General features: G+C 36.2%; 1 protein-coding gene across 17 annotated transcripts in view; it reads right to left on the reverse strand.

Annotated features, from left to right (window-relative positions):
• Window positions 1–23,133, reverse strand: part of NRXN1 (neurexin 1) — a 1,148,195-nt gene that overhangs the window by 310,777 nt on the left and 814,285 nt on the right. For all 17 annotated transcript variants that reach the window (XM_032653219.1, XM_032653220.1, XM_032653236.1 and 14 more), the window contains one exon: window positions 10,185–10,366. In XM_032653219.1, the coding sequence (XP_032509110.1) occupies window positions 10,185–10,366 (182 nt within the window). The remainder of the gene's footprint in view (window positions 1–10,184; window positions 10,367–23,133) is intronic.

Below are 23,133 nucleotides of genomic sequence, written 5' to 3' on the forward strand. Positions count from 1 at the left end.
GAAATGTGGCTAATGGAACTGAAGAACTGAATTTCAAAATGTATTTAATTGTAATTTAGATATAAATTTAAAACTGATAGTTGATTCAATTATGGAAAACTTTTAAGTATGTTTACGATAATTCAGCTATGTGAATCTATGCTTCCAGTGGGAAGTTTTATGAAATATACAGTATTTCTGATGAAAATTTAGATTCTGACTTGAGAGGCACTATAAGTGTAAAACACACATTAGATATCAAAATTTAGCATGAAATAATAATATAAAACATAGTAAAATGTATATTGATTATATGTTAACATAATACTTTGGATATAGTGAGTTACATAAAATATATTAAGTTAGTTTCATCTGAGGTTTTTTTTCCTTTTTAATGTGACTACTAGAGAACTTAAAGTTACATACATGGCTCACATTATATGTCTATTGGGCAGTACTGATTGAAAGACATTTCTGGAATTTAGTGAGAAACAGATTACTTCATAAAAGCAAGCATGGGAAAGATGTCAAAGTTTTCATCTGTAATTGTGTAGATGGGCAGGTAGTTGGAAGAAAACGAATTCAATTTTGCCTGTGAGACATCCAGGTGGAGATGCCTTTGGCAATGCTGGTCGGTGATGAGAGGGGAAGTCGGGGAGTGTCTGGGAGTAAGCGGTCTGCATTTGCTGGCTAAAATGCAGAAGAGAATTTCAGGAATATTAACTTTTTTTTCATAGACCAAAAAGCCTGAATAATCAATTAAATTTTGATCTTTCACCAAAGAGTTTCTTGGCCTGTCAGTCTTGTATTTCCACTCTTTGTTGGGCAGCAAGGCCCTAAGGGGTAGTTTCAGGAGGAAGTGTTTCTCTTGATAGGTGAGCACCACCATTAAAGTGTCTCCTCAGAAACCTGAGAAGTAGGTTCTTCCAGGGCTGTGCTTTGTTGACAGAGAGGTTAAACAGTTTCCTGTCTTGTGACCTAAGCGTCCCCAGGTCTAGCGTACTACCTCCTAAAGTAACCTCCTAAAAATAACACCTGTGCATTTCACAGCTCTGAAAATGCTTGTTTTCTTCAGAAGAATTTTCTCAGGCCCAGTAAAAATCATCTCTAGTTCTTTGCTCCTGATTTAAAATGTGGCTTATTTATGCCTAGGGTTAACTTGAGTGTCCCTGAGTATATTCACCTAGGTCATTTCCTTCCTTTTGTTGAAACGGACTGCCTGTGTCTGAAGTGGTGCAACACCAGCTTTCATAGGACTGCAATGCCACAGTGTCACTTCCATATCGTTTCCTGGTCTTTGACTGACATATTCTCTATGCTGTTTGCATTTTTTAACTACTACTCTCATGCATTTTGTTTATGGCTTTCAGTGGGGTTTTTCTGGTGCAATAAAAGGAGCGTAAAAATGACTCCTTATTCAGTATGCATCCCCCAAACTAGTTCTTAACCCTCAAGCAATGTCATTACTCTTTTTCCATCCATCTATATTGTGTTTAGACTTCTGCAAAAGCCAGCATCCTTAACCTTAAAGCCAGTATATGCTTTCATTGCTGCTCATCATTTCTTCCTAAGACATGTAGATGTCTTGATCATAAGAATGAACGTATCAGATATCAGATATATTCTGAGCATGGAAGATCTTAACCATGACTGCTCCTGGGAATCTCTTAATACCCTAGCTCAGCTTCTCCTGGATTTCTGAGCCTATATAAGATAATAAACGTTGGCTGTTTTAAGTTGCTAAATTGTGGGGAAATTTGTTACACAGAAATAGGTAGCTAATACATTACAAACTGCATTATAGGTGATCAATAACGATGTGTTGAATGGGCCAAAGGAATATTTCTTGAAGGTATGCTTTTGAAAAATAGTAGCTACAGAAGAAATGGAGGTGTGCTCAGTAGCCAGAAAGGGTTCACCAATTTTCCTGTTTTGGCATCTTGTCATAAGAAAAGGGCAACTCATCACTGGCTAACTTAGAATGGATTTGAAACCATTCTGTTAATATAGCTTGGGTTCCAACACAAAACGGTAGGTCAAGAAGAGCAGTGATCATAGATTGGAGGAGAATCTATGTCCAAGATTTTCTCTACCTAGATAATGCCCTGGCCATTGTTTTAGCAGCTTTTCCAAAGAGATTCCTGAGCTCTAGACTTCATTCTGCTAGCTCAGAGCGCTACAAGATCCCAGGCCCAACCCTGAAAACACCCAACATTTGAATAGAGAAGACGATGACTGAGCAGAATCTAGAGAGTGAGAGAGAATGAGGAGAAACCTTCTGCACAGATTCAGAAACAGAAATGACAGTAAGAAGTTCATTTTCTTAAAAAGTGGAGTAATACATTTCACTGGCATGGAAAGATAAGAATAGAATTGTGGAAATATGGACTGAAAAGGGAAATTAAGATTAGAATGTTCAGGACATTAACTGTTAGTCACAGAATGTGCCTTTACCTGTACATACTTGGGAAGCATAAGTGTGTTTTTATTTTAAAATTTTGTTTTGGTTTTATTGTTATTACTTCTATATGGGTTTGATTATTATCTGTTAACACAATGTAATTTCACAAATGAGAAGGCAATATTTTGTATCTGACCCTTAACATTCAGAAATGAAATAAAATTTCTCAGTCCTCTTTAATGGATTAGCTAAACAAAATTGACAAAACATAGCCTAAAGCAAAGACACACTACTGAGGTTAGACTGTTTGGTACTATCAGTGTGTTTTAAAAGAGGAATAATAGAGGAATAATCAAAGAGGCATTTTAGCAAATGAACCTGACATAAGTACATAAAATGGATTGGAAAGTATTCAGAATAGAGACAGGAAGATAACTGAGAAGGTGTGGCAGCTGTTTAAGCATCTAAGTCATAAGTACATGAAATAAGGAGGTGCAGGTAGAAACAGCTGTTTTGGTTCTTTTTATTAAATTTCACAGCAGTAGAATTTCAGAGGAGGAAATAATCCTAGAAATCTAAAACCAAATTCAGAGAGATTTACTTATGCTCAAAGGTGACAACCAGCTTAGAAAATGAGATACTAATTTTCATTAGAAAATGAGATACAGAATTAACTTCTAAGGGGAAAGGATGAAGGGAGGAATTTATTTTAATTCACTTGACCCCATCCATCCCAAAATAGGACTGTTTCAAGATATCTGGACAGCACTTAAGCATACTGAAATATGACCATCATTTCTCCCATTTTCTTCAAAGATAACATTCCTCTTTCATACCTTAGAAGCTTGGGCAAAAATTTTACAGTACGTGGTAAAAAGACTTTATTTTAGTCTTTCTTTTAAAATTCTAGTCAAATAGGCCAGATGTTCTCTAACTCTAACTCACATAAGAACCAGGAAAACAAAACCAAATAAAATATCTACTGTGTATGATTTACAGGCTTTAATTTAAATACTACATGGCAAAGTGAAATTCTTAAAATAGGTGAATCTGTTGGTTAAAAAGAATGTTTCAGATGAAGCAGTTGAAATTCTAGAAAAACCTGTGAGGGAATAATTGGGTTTTATCTTGTTGATATAGACATGCACCAATATGTAAGTATTGACTTTTAAAAGATTTTTTAAACTTAATCTTCATAAAGCATAAGATAAGATGATGAGAAAGATTTGACATGTCAAAAATACCGATAAGCTATTTTGAGACATGTAATATTTACTATAAATACACTATGCTTCTAGTCTACACTAAAATCGGTGATCAAAAGGTGTATTTCTAAATCAAAATCAATTAAGAGCTTGGTTTCAAAAATAAGGCTTCCGGCCCAGGAAATTACAAAGAAGAAACACTTAGGGCAAATACATACAACAATTCACTAATCGAATTTGCAATGCTCTTTCATGCTCTGAAGATGAAAGAATTTCAAAGAACACTCTCCACTCATCCTCTCCTCCATGCTCCACACATTTCCTCTGGTCAGAACCAATGCACATGTTAATATTCATGGCAGTGAGTGAGCACACATTTGCAGTGCTTTCTTCTAAGTCAGAAGAGTTAAGTAATCTCCAATTAATGTTACCAGACTGATTTATGAGAGATGATGTTTCCTCTAGAGTGACGACACTGGTAAAATTTCTAGATGTATCTCATAAATTATGAAAAACTTGAATTTAATTTTTTTGCTTATTGCCTCTAAGAGATTATTTTATTCAATATTGATTAAATAATCGTTACTAATTTAAATGTGTATAATAGAACACTTTACAGTTCACAAGTCTCTTTTTTATATTCTTTTTTTTTTTTTTTTTTTTTTTTTTTGGCAGCGTTGGGTCTTCGTTGCTGCACGCAAGCTTTCTCTAGTCGAGGCGAGTGGGTGCTACTCTTCGTTGTGGGGCACGGGCTTCTCACCGCAGTGGCCTTTCTTGTTGTGGAGCATGGGCTCTAGGTGCGCAGGCTTCAGTAGTTGTGGCTCATGGGCTCTAGAGCACAGGCTCAGTAGCTATTGTGCACGGGCTTAGCTGCTCTGCGGCATGTGGGATCTTCCAGGACCATGGCTTGAACCCATGTCTCCTGCATTGGCAGGCGGATTCTTAACCACTGTGCCACCAGGGAAGTCCTTTTTAAATTCTCTATCTTAAAAACCTATCATTTGTCCACATTCTTACAAATACTATGCAGATAAGAAAGTTAAAACTGCAAAGGGAAGAAACGGAGAAATAACCAAGATGGAGAAATAACCAAGAAACACTAGTCAAGTTGGGACAAAGTATGTTTACTATAAATAATCTAAGCTACCTGGTAACCAGGGTCCCAGCTGGCTCTTTCATTCATTAATCTAACTAATATTTATTGAGATAAGTACTAAGTGGTGAGCTCACTTATTTTTGTATCCACGGAAACTCGAACATAGGCTTGGGCCATATTAGTTGCTCAGAAAATATTTCTGGACAGGCTCCTAGCATGTACTGACATAAATGATGAAAAGCCACATTTCTACATTATATTATTTTTCTCATTAGTCATCATTATTATAAATTTTGTTCTATGCCATCAGAAAGTTTACCACTATTTGAAAAAATGGACAGGTCTGAAATGACTAGAGAACAATTCAAGATAAAAGTGAGTTACAATAAATGAAGCAATTACTAAGGAGAGATAATCACTCATGCAGTAAAAGTTCTCACCATAGACTTTCTTTAAACAACCAACTACCATAATCAATTCTTAAAGATTCTGAAAACAACATCAATAAAAATACGTAACTTTTCAATAATACAGCCAGTACGTATAGAGTGCTACACTTTTTCTATATCGTATACAAGAAGTTGGATGACTTTCTTCAGTTATGTAGAAACTAAACTGCATTTATGACTTCACTTTGACTACTGAAAATCTGAGAGTCTATACTCAACCCAAGCCACAATATTTTCAATATATAATTCATGAATTCTTTTATTATTTCAGAAAACATTTCTGAGCACTTGTACTCTAGGCACTGCGTTAATTAATTGCCCCTCACTTCATGTCTTAATCTTCCCTTCAGCCCCTTCTAAAACCTTGTACATTTCAACAGCAATAGCATATGGCTTTGAGGTTAATAGTGGTAGCATTAATATTAACATGGCAAAAAATCCATCTGTAAAGACTAGGCCACTTAAGTAAAAAATCATTTTATTCCAAGTTATTATATTTTTAAGAGTATAGTTAATTAAAATCTAAATACGATTATATTTTTAAGTAAAATCAAACATGATCATTTGAAAAAATAGGATAATAATGTCAAATATTCACATCCTCACTGAAATTATATGCCAATCAGATTTTAAAAGTTATCAAACTAAAGTGGCATTACACAATTCAGCAAGACTGGAGCACCTTTTAATGTGTGCAACTGACTTTCCAGCTTATTGGTTAATTCCATTAATTAAGGATATAAATATAGCTTTTAAATAAGATCAGAGCATAGTTTATACTTGGCTGACCTTGAAGGTTTATAGAAATTTTCTTGGAAGTTTAATAGATAACCAAAATTTCTAACTTTTACAAATTAAACATATCTCTGATATCATTAGGTTAATTTTTAAGTCAGTTATATTTAAAAACTAAAATCAGACAGTAGTACTAATCTTTCTACAATTGTTGTTTTCCTCTTATATTTCCAATTCTGAAAGAAGCAGAAGAAATGATTTGGGGAAAATCAGGATATACTCAAAGGTATGTAAACATTTGATAAAATAGCCTTTGAACAGTCCCAAATCTAAGAATCATTATTAAGAATACTTCTGCCACTTCAGCCATGGTATCAGCTTGGGTCCCCACCCACTTCATTTTCCGTCCCTTTACTTCCTTATTCCCTCCCTCCATCCCTCTCTCTCTCCCTCTCTCTCTCTTTCTCAAGCTGTCTCTCTTCCCTTTTTTAATATCTAACTCCTCCTCCTCTTCCTCTTCCATGTACCCAACATTATGGGAAAGAGTTAAAGGTCAACTTTAGAAGTAAAAAGAAAACCACTGGCTTACTTTTGTTTGCAGTGTGGAAACATGGAAAAAAGTGGCTTACCTTCATGTAAGCAACTTGCTGAGTCAGTAATGGCTGATCACTGCTTGTGGGCAATGAGAGAAAAAGGGGGGAAATGGAAAGTTTTAGTTGGCCAGATTTGGGTCCTAGTAGTTGATACAGGAGTTAGTAGGGCTGACTACAAATGGTGTTTAGTAAGCCCAGGGAACCAACACCCATCTTCAATTTCCTAGTCAAGGACAGGCTAGGATTAAGAAAGAGTTTGAAGTCAGCCAATCCAAGAGGAAGGGTGTTAGAAACAAAAACTGAATCCAAAGTGAATGGCCAGCCAAGACCAAGAGGAGAATCAGAAAGAAGGAGGGCCTCACAGGACATCTATCAGAAATCTCTGGCCAGTAAAGAAGCTTTGGAAGGTACTGGGCTGGGTTTTTAGGGACAAGTTCCTTTGAACATACAAGGACTCTAAGGCACAGCTGATCAGAATTGGAAGGAAATACCCATTCCTGTAGACTAAAACACTTTGACCATAAAACAAACAGTGGTTTGAGTAATTCAGTAACATGGCCCCTTATGATTTGCAAGTGATCATTACAGAACCTTTTCTCAGAGTAAATGTGTAATTGGTTATGGATCAATAAGTAATTTCTTTCAGGAGGAAAAGCTCTTGTTTTGTTATTTATTTATTTATTTTTTGAAGTACCAAGGCTCTTAAATCAGAATGGAAAGTTGAGATTACTCTAAACAGCAAGATTCCTTACTGCATTAGTTATCTCAGCTGATCACTTATTTATGATGCCATAAAAATCCAGATGCCTTCAATTCTGATGGTTAGATATTTGCCAAAAGGCAGCTAAAATTACTTTTCAATGTTTCCCATTTTTAAAACTGCATTTTGAATGGAAAATTTATGATGGTTCAGTAATGGCTGTGCTGAGGTATTTTGGGTTTTTTTTTTATTATTATTGGAATATAATTGCTTTACAATGGTGTGTTAGTTTCTGCTTTATAACACAGTGAATCAGTTACACATATACATATGTTCCCATATCTCTTTCCTCTTGCGTCTCCCTCCCTCCCACCCTCCCTATCCCACCCCTCCAGGCGGTCACAAAGCACAGAGCAGATCTCCCTGTGCTATGCGGCTGCTTCCAACTAGCTATCTACCTTACATTTGGTAGTGTATATATGTCCATGCCTCTCTCTCGCTTTGTCACAGCTTACCCTTCCCCCTCCCCATATCCTCAAGTCCATTCTCTAGTAGGTCTGTGTCTTTATTCCTGTCTTACCCCTAGGTTCTTCATGACATTTTTTTTCTTAAATTCCATATATATGTGTTAGCATACGGTATTTGTCTTTCTCTTTCTGACTTACTTCACTCTATATGACAGACTCTAGGTCCATCCACCTCATTACAAATAGCTCAATTTTGTTTCTTTTTAGGGCTGAGTAATATCCCGTTGTATATATGTGCCACATCTTCTTTATCCATTCATCCGATGATGGACACTTAGGTTGTTTCCATCTCTGGGCTATTGTAAATAGAGCTGCAATGAACATTTTGGTACATGACTCTTTTTGAATTATGGTTTTCTCAGGGTATATGCCCAGTAGTGAGATTGCTGGGTCATATGGTAGTTCTACTGTTGGTTTTTTAAGGAACCTCCATACTGTTCTCCATAGTGGCTGTATCAATTTACATTCCTACCAACAGTGCAACAGGGTTCCCTTTTCTCCACACCCTCTCCAGCATTTATTGTTTCTAGGTTTTTTGATGATGGCCATTCTGAGTGGTGTGAGATGATATCTCATTGTAGTTTTGATTTGCATTACTCTAATGATTAATGATGTTGAGCACTCTTTCATGTGTTTGTTGGCAGTCTGTATACCTTCTTTGGAGAAATGTGTATTTAGGTCTTCTGCCCATTTTTGGATTGGGTTGTTTGTTTCTTTGTTATTCAGCTGCATAAGCTGCTTATAAATTTTGGAGATTAATCCTTTGTCAGTTGCTTCATTTGCAAATATCTTCTCCCATTCTGAGGGTTGTCTTTTGGTCTTGTTTATTGTTTCCTTTGCTGTGCAAAAGCTTTGAAGTTTCATTAGGTCCCATTTGTTTATTTTTGTTTTTATTTCCATTTCTCTAGGAGGTGGGTCAAAAAGGATCTTGCTGTGATTTATGTCATAGAGTGTCTGCCTATGTTTTCCTCTAAGAGTTTGATAGTTTCTGGCCTTACATTTAGGTCTTTAATCCATTTTGAGCTTATTTTTGTGTATGGTGTTAGGGAGTGATCTAATCTCATACTTTTACATGTAGCTGTCCAGTTTCCCCAGCACCACTTATTGAAGAGGCTGTCCTTTCTCCACTGTACATTCCTGCCTCCTTTATCAAAGATAAGGTGACCATATGTTTTGTTTTTGTTTTCCAAGATTAGCAATGAATTCAGCTCTTGTGGTCTGTTGTAACCTTACTGAGTTTATTAGAAATTCTAGAAACCTAACAGAAAACTAAGATTAAGAAAATAAATGAATAAAACTTTGAGAATTAAAACCCTGCAACTTTGTGATAATGTATTTTGGTGTTTGGTGGTTTTCCTACATTTTACAATGACAGCCTGAAGGCCAGTTTCTAACAGGAAAGAACATGTTGACCTAATCAAAGGTCTTCTGAGGCATGGGTGCAGGTAAAGGGAGAACTTGCAAGGATAAACAAAAGCAAAACAAAACAAACTTATACGATCACATAAGGCAGAAGAGATAAACTATACCTCTAGAAAGGCAGATGAAGAGGTTGATATGCTTCTGGACCTTCGAAGACAGAGAGCTTAGACCAAGAACTATGATGATAAGAACCCTTTAGAGTTTTTTGAATATATGACACTTTCCTATGGTTGTTATTTTGATATATCAATAAAATATTAATATCTCTTGACAATGAAAGACTGTATGATTCTTTGCAAATATTGTGAGTAAATGAGAAGTTAAAGAACTGCAACCACACAAATTAGTAACTCTTTGAAAGCAGAGATATAAGGAAGAGTCCCCAAGCTACAGTCAGTTATGACAACTTTAAAAGGTAAAGAAAGCTTTTCATTCATGAATTATTATTTGACATTCACTAAAAGCTAACTAAATTCTTGTGGGAGGCTTAGAACTTAGAGAAAAAGGCATGGTCCCAGGATATAAATGGCAAGAGTCCATTGTATTTTCTTGACGTGTATGTATCAAAATGAGTATAAGATGGCATAGAAGTAATCTTTTTGTCTCTTTCTTTCATATCCCCAAATACCTTTAAAGATTCCTTTTCTCCTGTCCATTGCATGTGACTTTAGACAATTCTTTTCTTAGGTGAGAAAAGAAATAAGGACACTGGATCCAGATCTGCTGTCAGATCTGCTATTACAACCTACTGCTTCCAGCCAGATAGAACAGTATCTACTGGACCACAATGTTTTTTATTAATCTGGCAAGACTGCCTAAAGTCACTAAAAACACACCAAGAATAACTGTTTGTGAACAGAGAATTGAGAGGAATTCACACTTAAAAAGAAAAAAAATCTATTGTCAAGAACATTTTTAACAACAGTAATAGCTATAAGGTCTTATTACCTCTAGAGTATATTTATATTCTCTGTATATTTTTTGCTGGGGGAAAAGTTCAAAAAGCAGAATTATACATTAGTTACAAAAAGCTAACAGTAAAAGCGAAAAGCTGAATCTTATTTTAGAAGTACTTACTATATGCAGCTCTAGGTAGTCTCCCAGGCCAGAAGAACTGTCCACTCGCACCAATACAGCTTCTTTCTGAACAGTGCTAAACCCTATGGCCAGTCTGTCTGCTCGTGTACTTGGCCGGTCATTAGGAGGCCACTTATACGTGATTTGTCCACCACCTTTGCTAAAGATATACGTTGTCCCAGCTGGAAAACAAAAACCAAAACCAATTAGTCCAAATACATCAAGGGCACAGTTTCCTATGTTTGTTACGTTGACATATCAGTAAAGTATTAAAGTTACACCATGGGAGTCATAAATAAATAAAATAAAATAACAAGAACAAAAACAAAAACCTATGGCGAAGCAAATAAAAGATTTTAATCAAACATGCTCAAGAAAGAGAACAGAGTTTTTTTAAAAAAGAAATATCAAGGCAGATCCATTTTTAATACACGCATTAAATCAACCAGCAGGTGTTTCAGAACAAATGGGAGATTACTGCTTTTTCCACTGAGTTGGACAAGCATGCAATGTAATGGGGCTTTATTTCTTTCTTCCAGTTTAAAAAAATAGTTTAGGGCTTCCATGGTGGCACAGTGGTTGAGAGTCCACCTGCCGATGCAGGGGACACAGGTTCGTGCCCCGGTCCGGGAAGATGCCACATGCCGCGGAGCGCTGGGCCCGTGAGCCATGGCCGCTGAGCCTGCACGTCTGGAGCCTGTGCTCCGCAACGGGAGAGGCCACAACAGTGAGAGGCCCGCGTACCCCCACAAAAAAAAAAATGTTTAGTAGGAAACATTGACTTTGGATGCTTCAAAAGGAGCAGAAACATATATCAACTTGTTTTTGAAACAAGAGCTGCATGTAGATGTGACAGGGTCATACAGCACAGGGAAGGAAAGTGCAAGAAGTATGCTATGAATCAACTTTTATGGGGACAGGGCCCATTCACATATGACAGATCATAACTAATGGATGAACAGCCATGAGACCCAACAGTCATGTCAAGAAAATACAGATAATAGATCCCATCTATAGAAGTCAGGTCTTATTTAACAGGCAACATCTACTAGTTGTCAAACTATCCAGCTCCATAAAAAGACCCATTTTTTTCCCAAAGCAAATGCTAGTCTTACAGCAATAAGAATAACATCATAGCCTCATTTGGTAAATGTTCAAATTTTACTTTATGATGGTGATGTCAGTAAATTATCTATCTTGCTCTAAAAAGAGTTTTGTTTCAAACAAATTTCCTAAGCATCCAATGTGTTAAAGTCCTATTTCATTGCACCACTGGCATCTACCTCATTTAATGCAATAAGGTTAATTCTTTGAGTAAGAATATTTGGAAGAGACGTGCAAAGATATATATAAAGGAGAATGAATCTTCCTCCATAAAAGGGGACCAGAGAAATATTTATTTAGTTACCTCAGAAACAGACCTTAAGGTACAATTCATAGGAGTGTAGCCTTCCAATAACAAAGGATGCCAATACATATTTATTGTGTACCTACTATGTGCCAACATGGTAAGGAAAGCAATAAAACGAAATATTAAAATTTAGGCCACAAAGCATCTTGTGTGTACAGAAATATAGCTTCTACCAAGAGTAATGGTTATAAGTAAAAGTTGAGTGTACAGCAGTATGTTTTCAAGATATCTACACATTAAATTTCTGTGAACCAAATTTACCAAGTAAATGATGTTGGCAATGTCACATTCATGTACATTTAGTTAAATAGCTGATGATATAATTTTTTCTCTCTATATTTTGGGGCCAATCATTTTTTTTATTCTGTCTGAGACATTTCCATAGGCCCTTGAGAAACTCCAAAGAACTCTGCAATATGCTTAATGTGCCTGACTGGTTAAATAGGCCTTGGTTTGTAGACCTGACCCAAGAAACATGTCAAGATATTATTGATATAAAAGTGATAAAACAGAATCTTGTTAAAAATGCAGTGGTAAAGAGGTTAGTCATTTTCTTCAATACTAATGCATGAAAGCAGTTTCTCTCTCATGAGAGAATAGGTAAGTTATATTTGAAAGGTACTAATCAGTGTGCAAGCAAAGAAAATTCAGAATATACATATTTGTGTATCAGAAATGCCAGAGCCTTCTACAACCATTTATGTTCTACAATATCAGAAGCTTGTTCACCACAATATTAACAAGCAAGCACTATTTGGTAAATCTTCCTCTTGGTAATTTTTGCAAATAATTAAGTATAGAATGTTTCAGAAAAGCCTACATTGATAAAAAATAGGACAAGGACATATAAAAGTAAAGATTTCTTTAAAAGGAGGTTGTGGTGGTGACCTCTGAGTGTTAGTATTTGGTTGATTTTATTTTTCTCCTTTTAATTAACTTTGTCCTCTAATGACTATATATTTCATGTGAATTAAGAAAAATATTCAAGTAGAGATGCTACTTAACAATATAAAACAAATCTAAGAACTCAGATGTTTTCCAGAATCACCAGAGTAAGGTAGTTGTTGTAAGGCAACAATATCATACATTACATGATAATTTTTAACATTTCCTTCCGTATGGAAAGTAGGGCAAGCATTACTCCCACATCACATTTCAGGAAATTTAGTCAGAAGGATTAACGTGTTCACTAAAGTTGCAAACTTGGAAGAGCTGATAGGAAATCCAGTATCCAGATTCAACTCCTGTATTTTTTTTTTTATTACATAAATGTCTCTGTTATCATAACAAGACAGTCAAGGAAAAGTTAATTGGGTATGTCAGTCTGAATTTATCAAGGCCAACTGTTATCATATTCGAATGTCTCATAACCATAAAGTGACATTTGCACCTCATGATCATATACTGTCCTTTCACCTCACAATGCTTTTAAAAAATTAAAAAAAAATAACATGCAAATGTGAAATGACAGAACATTTAATATATGTTGATTAACATTTAGTTTAGGGTACACTTCCCAAACTTGTGGAACTATGCAAGTTTCCTGTTGCTGAGGATAATAATTTAGAGGTTTATATTTTCAGTAAGATAAATGTCACAATACAAATACTGTTACTCGAGATTTGATTTCACCTCTATTTCAACCTTTCCAATAAGTGTTAAGACTTGGCAACTAGCATGCCAGTACCTACTCTGTCTGCCTTACAATGACTTTATTCTTCAGGTTTTGCCAAAACCAGGCAAAAACAAGCATAACACCATGTGCCAAACAATGCAATTACTCCTAGCGTCCTTTTTCTTCAGATATATCTGAAAATCAATCTCTTTTTTGTTGTGTGCACAATAGAGCATTGTATTGTACACATCAGCAAAATTCTGTAATAAGCGAGAGAATTAGATGTCCAGCTCTCAACACAGCTCTCTTAACCTACCTCTGTAAGCATCTTGGCTTTTAAAAAAAAATCATTTTGCATCAAACTCTAAAAATCTATGTTCTTAAAGCCCTCCTTCCATCGAGATAGAAAATTACAATATACTCTATTTTGGTGACCTTAACAATATGAGAATACTCCCACAATAAAATGTAGTAGATCAGATGACTAAAGTGTCAAAATCTACTTCATTTAACATGCATCATTCTGAACAAAGAACATGATGTACTTACTGCAGCAGAACAGCTATGTAATTAAGAATGTGAGCTCTGGACTCAGACAGACCAGGGTTCAAATTCCAACTGTATCATTTTGTAGTTACATGACACTGACTATTGTGCTATTTATTCTAACCCTTGGGTTTCATATCCTTGGGGATATTAATACTGTCAGGATTAAATGAAACATACACAGTAACACCTCAGACTAATTCCTGGCATATGGTAAGCGCCCAATACATTTTATTTTTCATTTTTTTTTCATAGCGGTATTATTTTTAATAGTCCAAAACAGAAAACAACCCAAATATCTATCAGTGGTAGAATGGATCAACAATGGTATATTTATACTATGGAATACTCTATAGCAATGAAGATGAATGAACTACAACTACATTCAACAATGCCCTTGATTCTCACTAACATGATGTTGGAAAAAAAAAAAAAAGATTGTGATTTCCACAACCTTCTGAGACTGAACCAGGAAGAAACAGAAAATATAAACAGACTAATCACAAGAACTGAAATTGAAACTGTGATTAAAAATCTTACAACAAACAAAAGGCCAAGACCAGATGGCTTCAGAGGAAAATTCTATCAAACATTTAGAGAAAAGCTAACACCTATTCTCCTCAAACTCTTCCAAAATACAGCAGAGGGAGGAACACTCCCAAACTCATTCTATGAGGCCACCATCACCCTGATACCAAAACCAGATAAAGATGTCACAAAGAAAGAAAACTACAGGCCAATATCACTGATGAACATAGATGCAAAAATCCTCAACAAAATACTAGCAAACAGAATCCAACAGCACATTAAAAGGATCATACACCATGATCAAGTGGGGTTTATCCCAGAAAGGCAGGGATTCTTCAGTATATGCAAATCAATCGATATGATACACCATTTTAACAAAGTGAAGGAGAAAAAACATATGATCATCTCAATAGATGCAGAAAAAGCTTTCAACAAAATTCAACACCCATTTATGATAAAAACTCTCCAGAAAGTAGGCATGGAGGGAACTTTCCTCAACATAATAAAGGCCATATACGACAAACCCACAGCCAACATCATTCTCAATGGTGAAAACCAGAAACCATTTCCACTAAGATCAGGGACAAGACAAGGTTGCCCACTCTCATCACTACTATTCAACATAGTTTTGAAAGTTTTAGCCACAGCAATCAGAGAAGAAAAAGAAGTAAAAGGAATACAAACTGGAAAAAAACAAGTAAAACTGTCACTGTTTGCAGATGACATGATACTATACATAGAGAATCTTAAAGATGCTACCAGAAAACTACTAGAGCTAATCAATGAATCTGGTAAAGTAGCAGGACACAAAATTAATGCACAGAAATCTCTTGCATTCCTATACATTAATGATGAAAACTCTGAAAGAGAAATTAAGGAAACACTCCCATTTACCACTGCAACAAAAAGAATAAACTATCTAGGAGTAAACCTACCTAAGGAGACAAAAGACCTGTATGCAGAAAACTATAAGACACTGATGAAAGAAATCAAAGATGATACAAATAGATGGAGAGATATACCGTGTTCCTGGATTGGAAGAATCAACATTGGGAAAATGACTATACTACCCAAAGCAATCTACAGGTTCAATGCAATCCCTATCAAACCACCAATGGTACTTTTCACAGAACTAGAACAAAAAATTTCACAATCTGTATGGAAACACAAGACCCCAAATACCCAAAGCTATCTTGAGAAAGAAAAACAGAACTGGAGGAATCAGGCTCCCTGACTTCAGACTATACTATAAAGCTACATTAATCAAGACAATATGGTACTGGCACAGAAACAAAAATATAGATCTATGGAACAGGATAGAGAGCCCAGAGATGAACCCACACACACAGGGTCATCTAATCTTTGATAAAGGAGCCAAAAATATACAATAAAGACAGCCTCTTCAGTAAGTGGTGCTGGGAAAACTGGACAGCTACATGTAAAAGAATGAAATTAGAACACTCCCTAACACCATACACAAAAATAAACTCAAAATGGATTAAAGACCTAAATGTAAGGCCAGACACTGTAAAACTCTTAGAGGAAAGCATAGGCAGAACACTCTATGACATAAATCACAGCAAGATCCTTTTTGACCCACCTCCTAGGGAAATGGAAATAAAACCAAAAATAAACAAATGGGACCTAATGAATCTTAAAAGCTTTTGCACAGCAAAGGAAACCATAAACAAAATGAAAAGACAACCCTCAGAATGGGGGAAGATATTTGCAAACGAAGCAACGGACAAAGGATTAATCTCCAAAATATACAAGCAGCTCATGCAGCTCAATAACCAAAAAACAAACAACCCAATCAAAAAATGGGCAGAAGACCTAAAGGGACATTTCTCCAAAGAAGATATACAGATGGCCAACAAACATATGAAAGGATGCTCTACATCACTAATCATTAGAGAAATGCAAATCAAAACTACAGTGAGGTATCACCTCACACGGGTCAGAATGGCCATCATCAAAAAATCTACAAACAATTAATGCTGGGGAGGGTGTGGAGAAAAGGGAACCCTGTTGCACTGTAGGTAGGAATGTAAATTGATACAGCCACTATGGAGAACAGTTTGGAGGTTGCTTAAAAAACTAAAAATAGAACTACCATATGACCCAGAAATCCCACTACTGGGCATATACCCTGAGAAAACCATAATTCAAAGAGACATGTACCACAATGTTTACTGCAACACTGTTTACAATAGCCAGGACATGGAAGCAACGTGTGTCCATTGACAGATGAATGGATAAAGAAGATGTGGCACATATATACAATGGAATATTACTCAGCCATAGAAAGAAATGAAACTGAGTTATGTGTAGTGAGGTGGATGGACCTGGAGTCTGTCATACAGAGTGAAGTAAGTCAGAAAAAGAAAAACAAATACTGTATGCTAACACATATATATGGAATCTAAAAAAAATTAAAATGGTTCTGAAGAACCTAGGGGCAGGACAGGAATAAAGACACAGACGTGGAGAATGGACTTGAGGACACGGGGAGGGGGAAGGGTAAGGTGGGAAGAAGTGAGAGAGTGGCATGGACATATATACACTACCAAATGTAAACAGATAGCTAGTGGGAAGCTGCTGCATAGCGCAGGGAGATCAGCTCGGTGCTTTGCGATGACCTAGAGGGGTGGGATAGGGAGGGTGGGAGGGAGACACAAGAGGGAGGGGATATGGGGATATATGTATTCACATAGCTGATTCACTTTGCTATACAGCAGAAACTAACACAACAATGTAAAGCAATTATACTCCAATAAAGATGTTAAAAAATAAATAAAAATTTTTTTAAAAAGGGGAAACTATAATTTGTTATTCTTTCTTCAAATGTGTCATTACAATTAGCAACAGGGTCCTACTGTATAGCACAGTAACTATATTCAATATTGTGTGATAAACCATAATGGAAAAGAATATGGAAAAGAATGCATATGTATATATAACTGAATCACTTTCCTGTACAGAAGAAATTAACACAACATTGTAAATCAACTACACTTCAATAAAATAAATTTAAAAACAAAGATTATGATTCCACTTATATAAAATTCAGCAGGCAAAGTTGATCTGTGCTGTTAGAAGTCAGAATAGTGTTTATTTTGGTCATTATTTTTTTTAATTGTGGGATAATACCCATAACATAAAAATTATCATTTTAACCATTTTAAAGTGTACAATTCAGTGGCATGCAATACGTTCACAAATTTGGGTAACCATTATCTCTCTCTAGTTCCAGAACTTCAAGCAGTACCTGTTAGGCAGTCACTCCCCATTCCTCCCTCCCACCCTGACGTTATTTTCCAAGAGGAAGGAATAATGCCTGGGAGGGAACATAGTGGGGGGCTCCTGGATACCGGTAACACACTCTTTTTAATCTGGGTGGGAGTTATATGGCTGTGCTCATGTTGTGAAAATTTATCTAGCTGTATACTTATAATTTATATACTTTTTGCATGTATGTTATATCTAAGTACACATACATAAATTTGGAGCTATACTACGGAAAAACGAACTTTTTGGCCAACCTAATACATTTTAAAGAGAATGGATGATGTGTGTATGTGTGTGTTAACAACATAAAATAACACTGCAACATTGTTGTTTTATTTTAATATAAGAGCCTTTAGAAAATTTTGATTCATTTCAAAGTTGTGTTCAAACCAAATGCCTTTTGAGAAATGGCTTTCCTACATCCCGATTTTTATTAATCTTTTCAGTATTTCATTCCTTGGATTAGCACTTTTGTCACATAAACCCATTCTATTATTATTTACATTCACTAATAGTTGACATTGGGAAGGATTTTTTTTTAATTAATTAATTTATTTTTGGCTGTGTTGGCTCTTCCTTGCTGTGTGCGTGCTTTCTCCAGTTGCGGCGAGCGGTGGCTACTCTTTTTTGCGGTGCATGGGCTTCTCATTGCGGTGGCTTCTCTTGCTGCGGAGTATGGGCTCTAGGCACGCGGGCGTCCGTAGTTGTGGCTCGCGGGTTCTAGAGCGCAGGCTCAGTAGTTGTGGCCCACGGGCTTCGTTGCTCCGCGGCGTGTGGGAACTTCCCAAACCAGGGCTTGAACCTTTGTGCCCTGCATTGGCAGGCGGATTCTTAACTGCGCCACCAGGGAAGCCCGGGAAGGATATTAAATTGCATCACGTGGGAGCTTTCATGAGAAAAAGATTATTAGTTTGTTGCCATAAAACATCTAGCATGGTAAGATTTATAACATGATACAAAAAATTCACTTTGTTAAATAAAGGGGTAAGTCTACACAAGATGATCTGTCATCTAGCTTCATTCTTTAAATTTTATTTTTATGGAAACATGTTTTACTTTATTATATAAGTGAATTCAATGTGCAGCAACAGTACATCTTAATCACAGGTCCAAGCATTTTATCAGCATGGAAAGGAATGTGGAGGAATGTGGCAGCTTTATTATTTATGCATGTTTCTGTATGGCAAGCACTAACACATCAGTGACATGACTATTCATGGATTTACTGCAAATTAATCTTGACATCCAACATATCACTAAATGTGTGGATGACTCAAACTTAAAGTGGTTTTCAGCAGTCTTTACATTTAAGTTGTGCATCAAGTCTATATTACTTCCTCCAAACTCATTAACAAAGCTGGCTTCATCAGATGCAAATTCAGCAGTGTCAACATTCTTTACACTGCTGTAAATGTCTGTAAATATTATACATGGGCTCTTCTAATGTTTGAACTGCCTGTGATGTTATAATAAACATATTTTTAGATTTTTACTTAATATCTATTTACATAAAGGGCTCGCTCCCCTCATTCTTTTTCTTGCCTACCATCTTTTCCCTAAAGGTGTCTACTTAAGCCATACTTGTTTCTGCAAAAGCTAATCTAGTCCCTCAAATGGGTTGAACCTTTTTGAAAACATAAAACAATCAGCATGTACAGGTCTGCTTGATTATTGGTTGCTCCGAATCCTTGGTACATGAAACAATAATATAATTCACTTCCAAACAAATTAGCTTCTAACTCACAACATAAGTATATGAATAAAAGGTCCTTTTCTGAAAGCCTATAATTCTTCCAGTGTCATCATGTAGCCAACATGAAATATTTAGGCCATTATGATTCTATTAAATGCAACAGGGATATAACACTTTTTTCCACTGAAACTGTGCCAGGCAGTCAGATGGAAATTTAAAGTAAAATATTTATAAACAAGGGGAACTTTTATTTCTCCTACAACCTTGTCAAGAGGCAGTTGCTAAATTTCAATTTCCTGAATAATTTCTACCTATATGGAGGCATTCTTCTTAGTAAAGTTCACAAAAAGCAAAAACAATAAGAAGGCCACCCTGTATGAAAAAAAAAGTTTTAGGTCTAAAACTAGTAAAACAAATAAACTAATAAATCTGAACACTCTTACTTGTATTCTAAAGCACTAAGAGTTCATTGTCTATCTACGTTGCTGTAAATTCTTTGTAAGATCACAAAGAATTATTTTGTGAGCGCTATAGATTCTTAATTCCTAAAATTTCATATAAGAGCAATAAAAATTCAGGAAAGGTGGCATTATATTAGGAGAGATCAATGGAATCAGAGTAATAGGAGTTCCTACCTATAATATGTAATCAACTCGAAATCTAAAAGTAATAACACCAATTACTTATATTGAGAATAAGAGAGCCCTTGATGCTACAGATCTAAGGGTGAAAAAATGCTAGCAAAGAAAGGAAAATAAAGACTGTGTATCACAACTTGCGACTCCTGATGGACGATGCAAACTTGGTAGAAATGACAAGAGCATTACACCTAGCTAAAGAGACTAGAAAATAAGACAAGGTTTTTACCCATACATCTTGGAGAAAGAGAGTTTTTACCCATACATCTCTGAGAAATAAAAGAAACATGGCCTGTCACTGAAATGGATTAGATACTGGCCCCACAGACTGGATCAGACCAAAGAAAAGAAAGTCAAGAAGAGTTTAGGTAATTCCCAAAGAATGAAAGCCTTAAGAAAGTAAGTAGCTCATGATGACATTCAAGATAGAAGGAGCGGGCTTCCCTGGTGGCGCAGTGGTAGAGAGTCCGCCTGCCGATGCAGGGAACACGGGTTCGTGCCCTGGTCTGGGAAGATCCCACATGCCGCAGAGCGGCTGGGTCCGTGAGCCATGACCTCTGGGCCTGCGCGTCCGGAGCCTGTGCTCCACAACGGGAGAGGCCGCAACAATGAGAGGCCCGCGTATCGCAAAAAAAAAAAAAAAAAAAAAAAAAAAAAACACCTCATCATGACTTGGTTCAAGTTTTTTCACAGATTCTTGAACCCTGTGTGAATCAGAAGTAAGACTCCCAGGGTCCATGAGGACTCACTAGGCATTAAAAACTAATATCTCCAAAACTTTCAATGGGATCAAACAAGTCTGAACCACTCAGACTCCACAGTAGACCTGGGAATCATGAAAGCAGAGGAGTCATCTCCACTAAGCCAGCCCATATGAGATTTCCTCTGGTCCAGTCAAGATAGCATTTTAAAAGGAAAAATGGTGTGTGCTTATTCACCAAGAAATGCTAATCAAGATAAAACTCAAGAAAATGGAATAGCAAAAAAAACTATCATGATTCCTATAAAATTAGCAATCATTTCTCTTAAAGATAATTTCAATAGTAACTGTGCACTTCAATGACAAAGTAGGGAAATTTTCCCTTTGCCTATTGGCCCAAAACTTTTCTCTAATAAAAGCCTTTTTAAATAAATATTATGAATTTTTCTATACTCTATATTTTCTGTAATAAAAATTCTATATTCCAGAGATCTTGGCAGGAATAATATACGTATAAATGTATCATGTATATTTTTCATTTTGGTATTTGACATTTCCATATTTTGACATTTATGGAAAGAATATGCTACATGGAAAAAAGTATTCAATCTTCGGGAAACAAGTGTGCTCTTCTTTAATAACCAAAGTAATTCTCAAGTAGATTCATGGCTGACCTACTGTTTCCACACTCTAGACATTTGTTCAGGTATGTCACAAATAGCTGCACAGACTGTCAAAAAGGCAGTATTCACATAAATGAGAAAAGAATGATGTCCACTGGTATTGTACAAAGTTGAGATTTTATGTAATTAATCACTGATGTCAATTGTAGTCATTTGGATAAGTCATTCTCTTTTTCTGTCTTATAAGGAAATTAATTGAAATAAGAAACATTCCTAAGTTGACCTATCTCCTGGTTGTCTAATATGTGAAAGGAACTAGGAATATAAAACTGGAAACACACAACCCTTTTTCCCAAACAGGTAGGATCTGTGGATTAAAGATGATAAATATCACGGCAAGATGGGTTTATGAGAGACATCAGATAAATGGTATTCAGCCGTGTCACCATCTATTTTGGATTTTTTAAAAAAATCTTTGAAAAGATGACGATTTTAAAGCCACTGATTAATGGTAACATAAAAAGAACAGAGGGCTTCCCTGGGGGTGCAGTGGTTGAGGGTCCGCCTGCCGATGCAGGGGACACGGGTTCGTGCCCCAGTCCGGGAAGATCCCACATGCTGCAGAGCGGCTGGGCCCGTGAGCCATGGCCGCTGAGCCTGCGCCTCCGGAGCCTGTGCTCCACAACGGGAGAGGCCACAGTGGTGAGAGGCCCGCGTACCGCAAAAAAAAAAGAACAGAAAAAATGATAAGCAAGAACAATTATATCTATGTTATCTTTTCAGATCAAAGTCATATAAGTGTTTAAATATTTTGAGATAATTTTCAGTGAATAATATCTTAGTAAATCTATGCAAGAAGTAATACTTCACTTAGTGGTTTCTTTGCAATATACTTTCTTTGAAAAACTACTCATTATTTCCCTCTCTAAACATGTTAGTTAGAAAATACTCCCTCCAGGAAGAATTGAGTTCAATAGTTTGAGCTGCCCAGTGAGACAAGCTTGTTCCAAGATCAAATTCAAAGTCTTGGAACCTTTAAAAAAGCTCTTGGAATCTAAGTTATCTGGCTGAGAAGAAAAACAAGTAAATGGTAGACCTTCTGCCAATCAGATTAGAAAATAATTCATCAATATAGCCAAATGATCTAGAGTTAAAAATAAAACCAAGCAAAGCAATCCCACAACCAATAACCCCAAGAACATCAAATGCTTATGCCTTCCCTTCTGAAACTAGACTCCCTCAAGCAGTAAGTGAATTTTATTAAAAAGTCTCCGGCAAGTAATTCAGTAATCAATTTGCATTAGGGCTATAGGCAGCAGGGATGGAGAGATAAGAAATCATACCTTCTGGTACTTTATGAAAAATCTTATTTTAAAGAACATATAAGCTGTGTAAGTTCCTAATAAATTCTTTAAATTGGTATCTAGTAAGAAAGGGTTGCAATTGCCTAGTGATGGCCTTTAATTTACTTTTTTCATAAATTAATTGCTAAAATGGTTTTTATCGAGAATTTACTAGAATTATGGTGTAAAAAAGTTCTTAAGGGCTTCCCTGGTGGCACAGTGGTTGAGAGTCCGCCTGCCGATGCAGGAGAGGCCACAACACTGAGAGGCCCGCGTACCGCAAAAGAAAAAAAAAAAAAAGTTCCTAAGTTAAAAACAACTGACATAAACATAGACTTAATGCTGAAATGCTCTTGGAGAAGACTAAGGGAAACTTTCCTTTTAAAAATGACAAAATGGAGGCCCAGAAGAATCAAGTGTTCCTCAATGTCACACAGATGGTTGGGGGCTGCACCCAACCCTATTCCTAGTGATTTTCCACTGTACAATGAAGAGCTAAGATCAAATGACTGCTTCTTGTTTAGAAAAATAAGCTAAAATTCACAAATCAAGGTCTCATTTCAA

This window comes from Phocoena sinus, chromosome 13 (assembly GCF_008692025.1).
Source record: "Phocoena sinus isolate mPhoSin1 chromosome 13, mPhoSin1.pri, whole genome shotgun sequence".
Lineage (NCBI taxonomy): Eukaryota > Metazoa > Chordata > Mammalia > Artiodactyla > Phocoenidae > Phocoena > Phocoena sinus.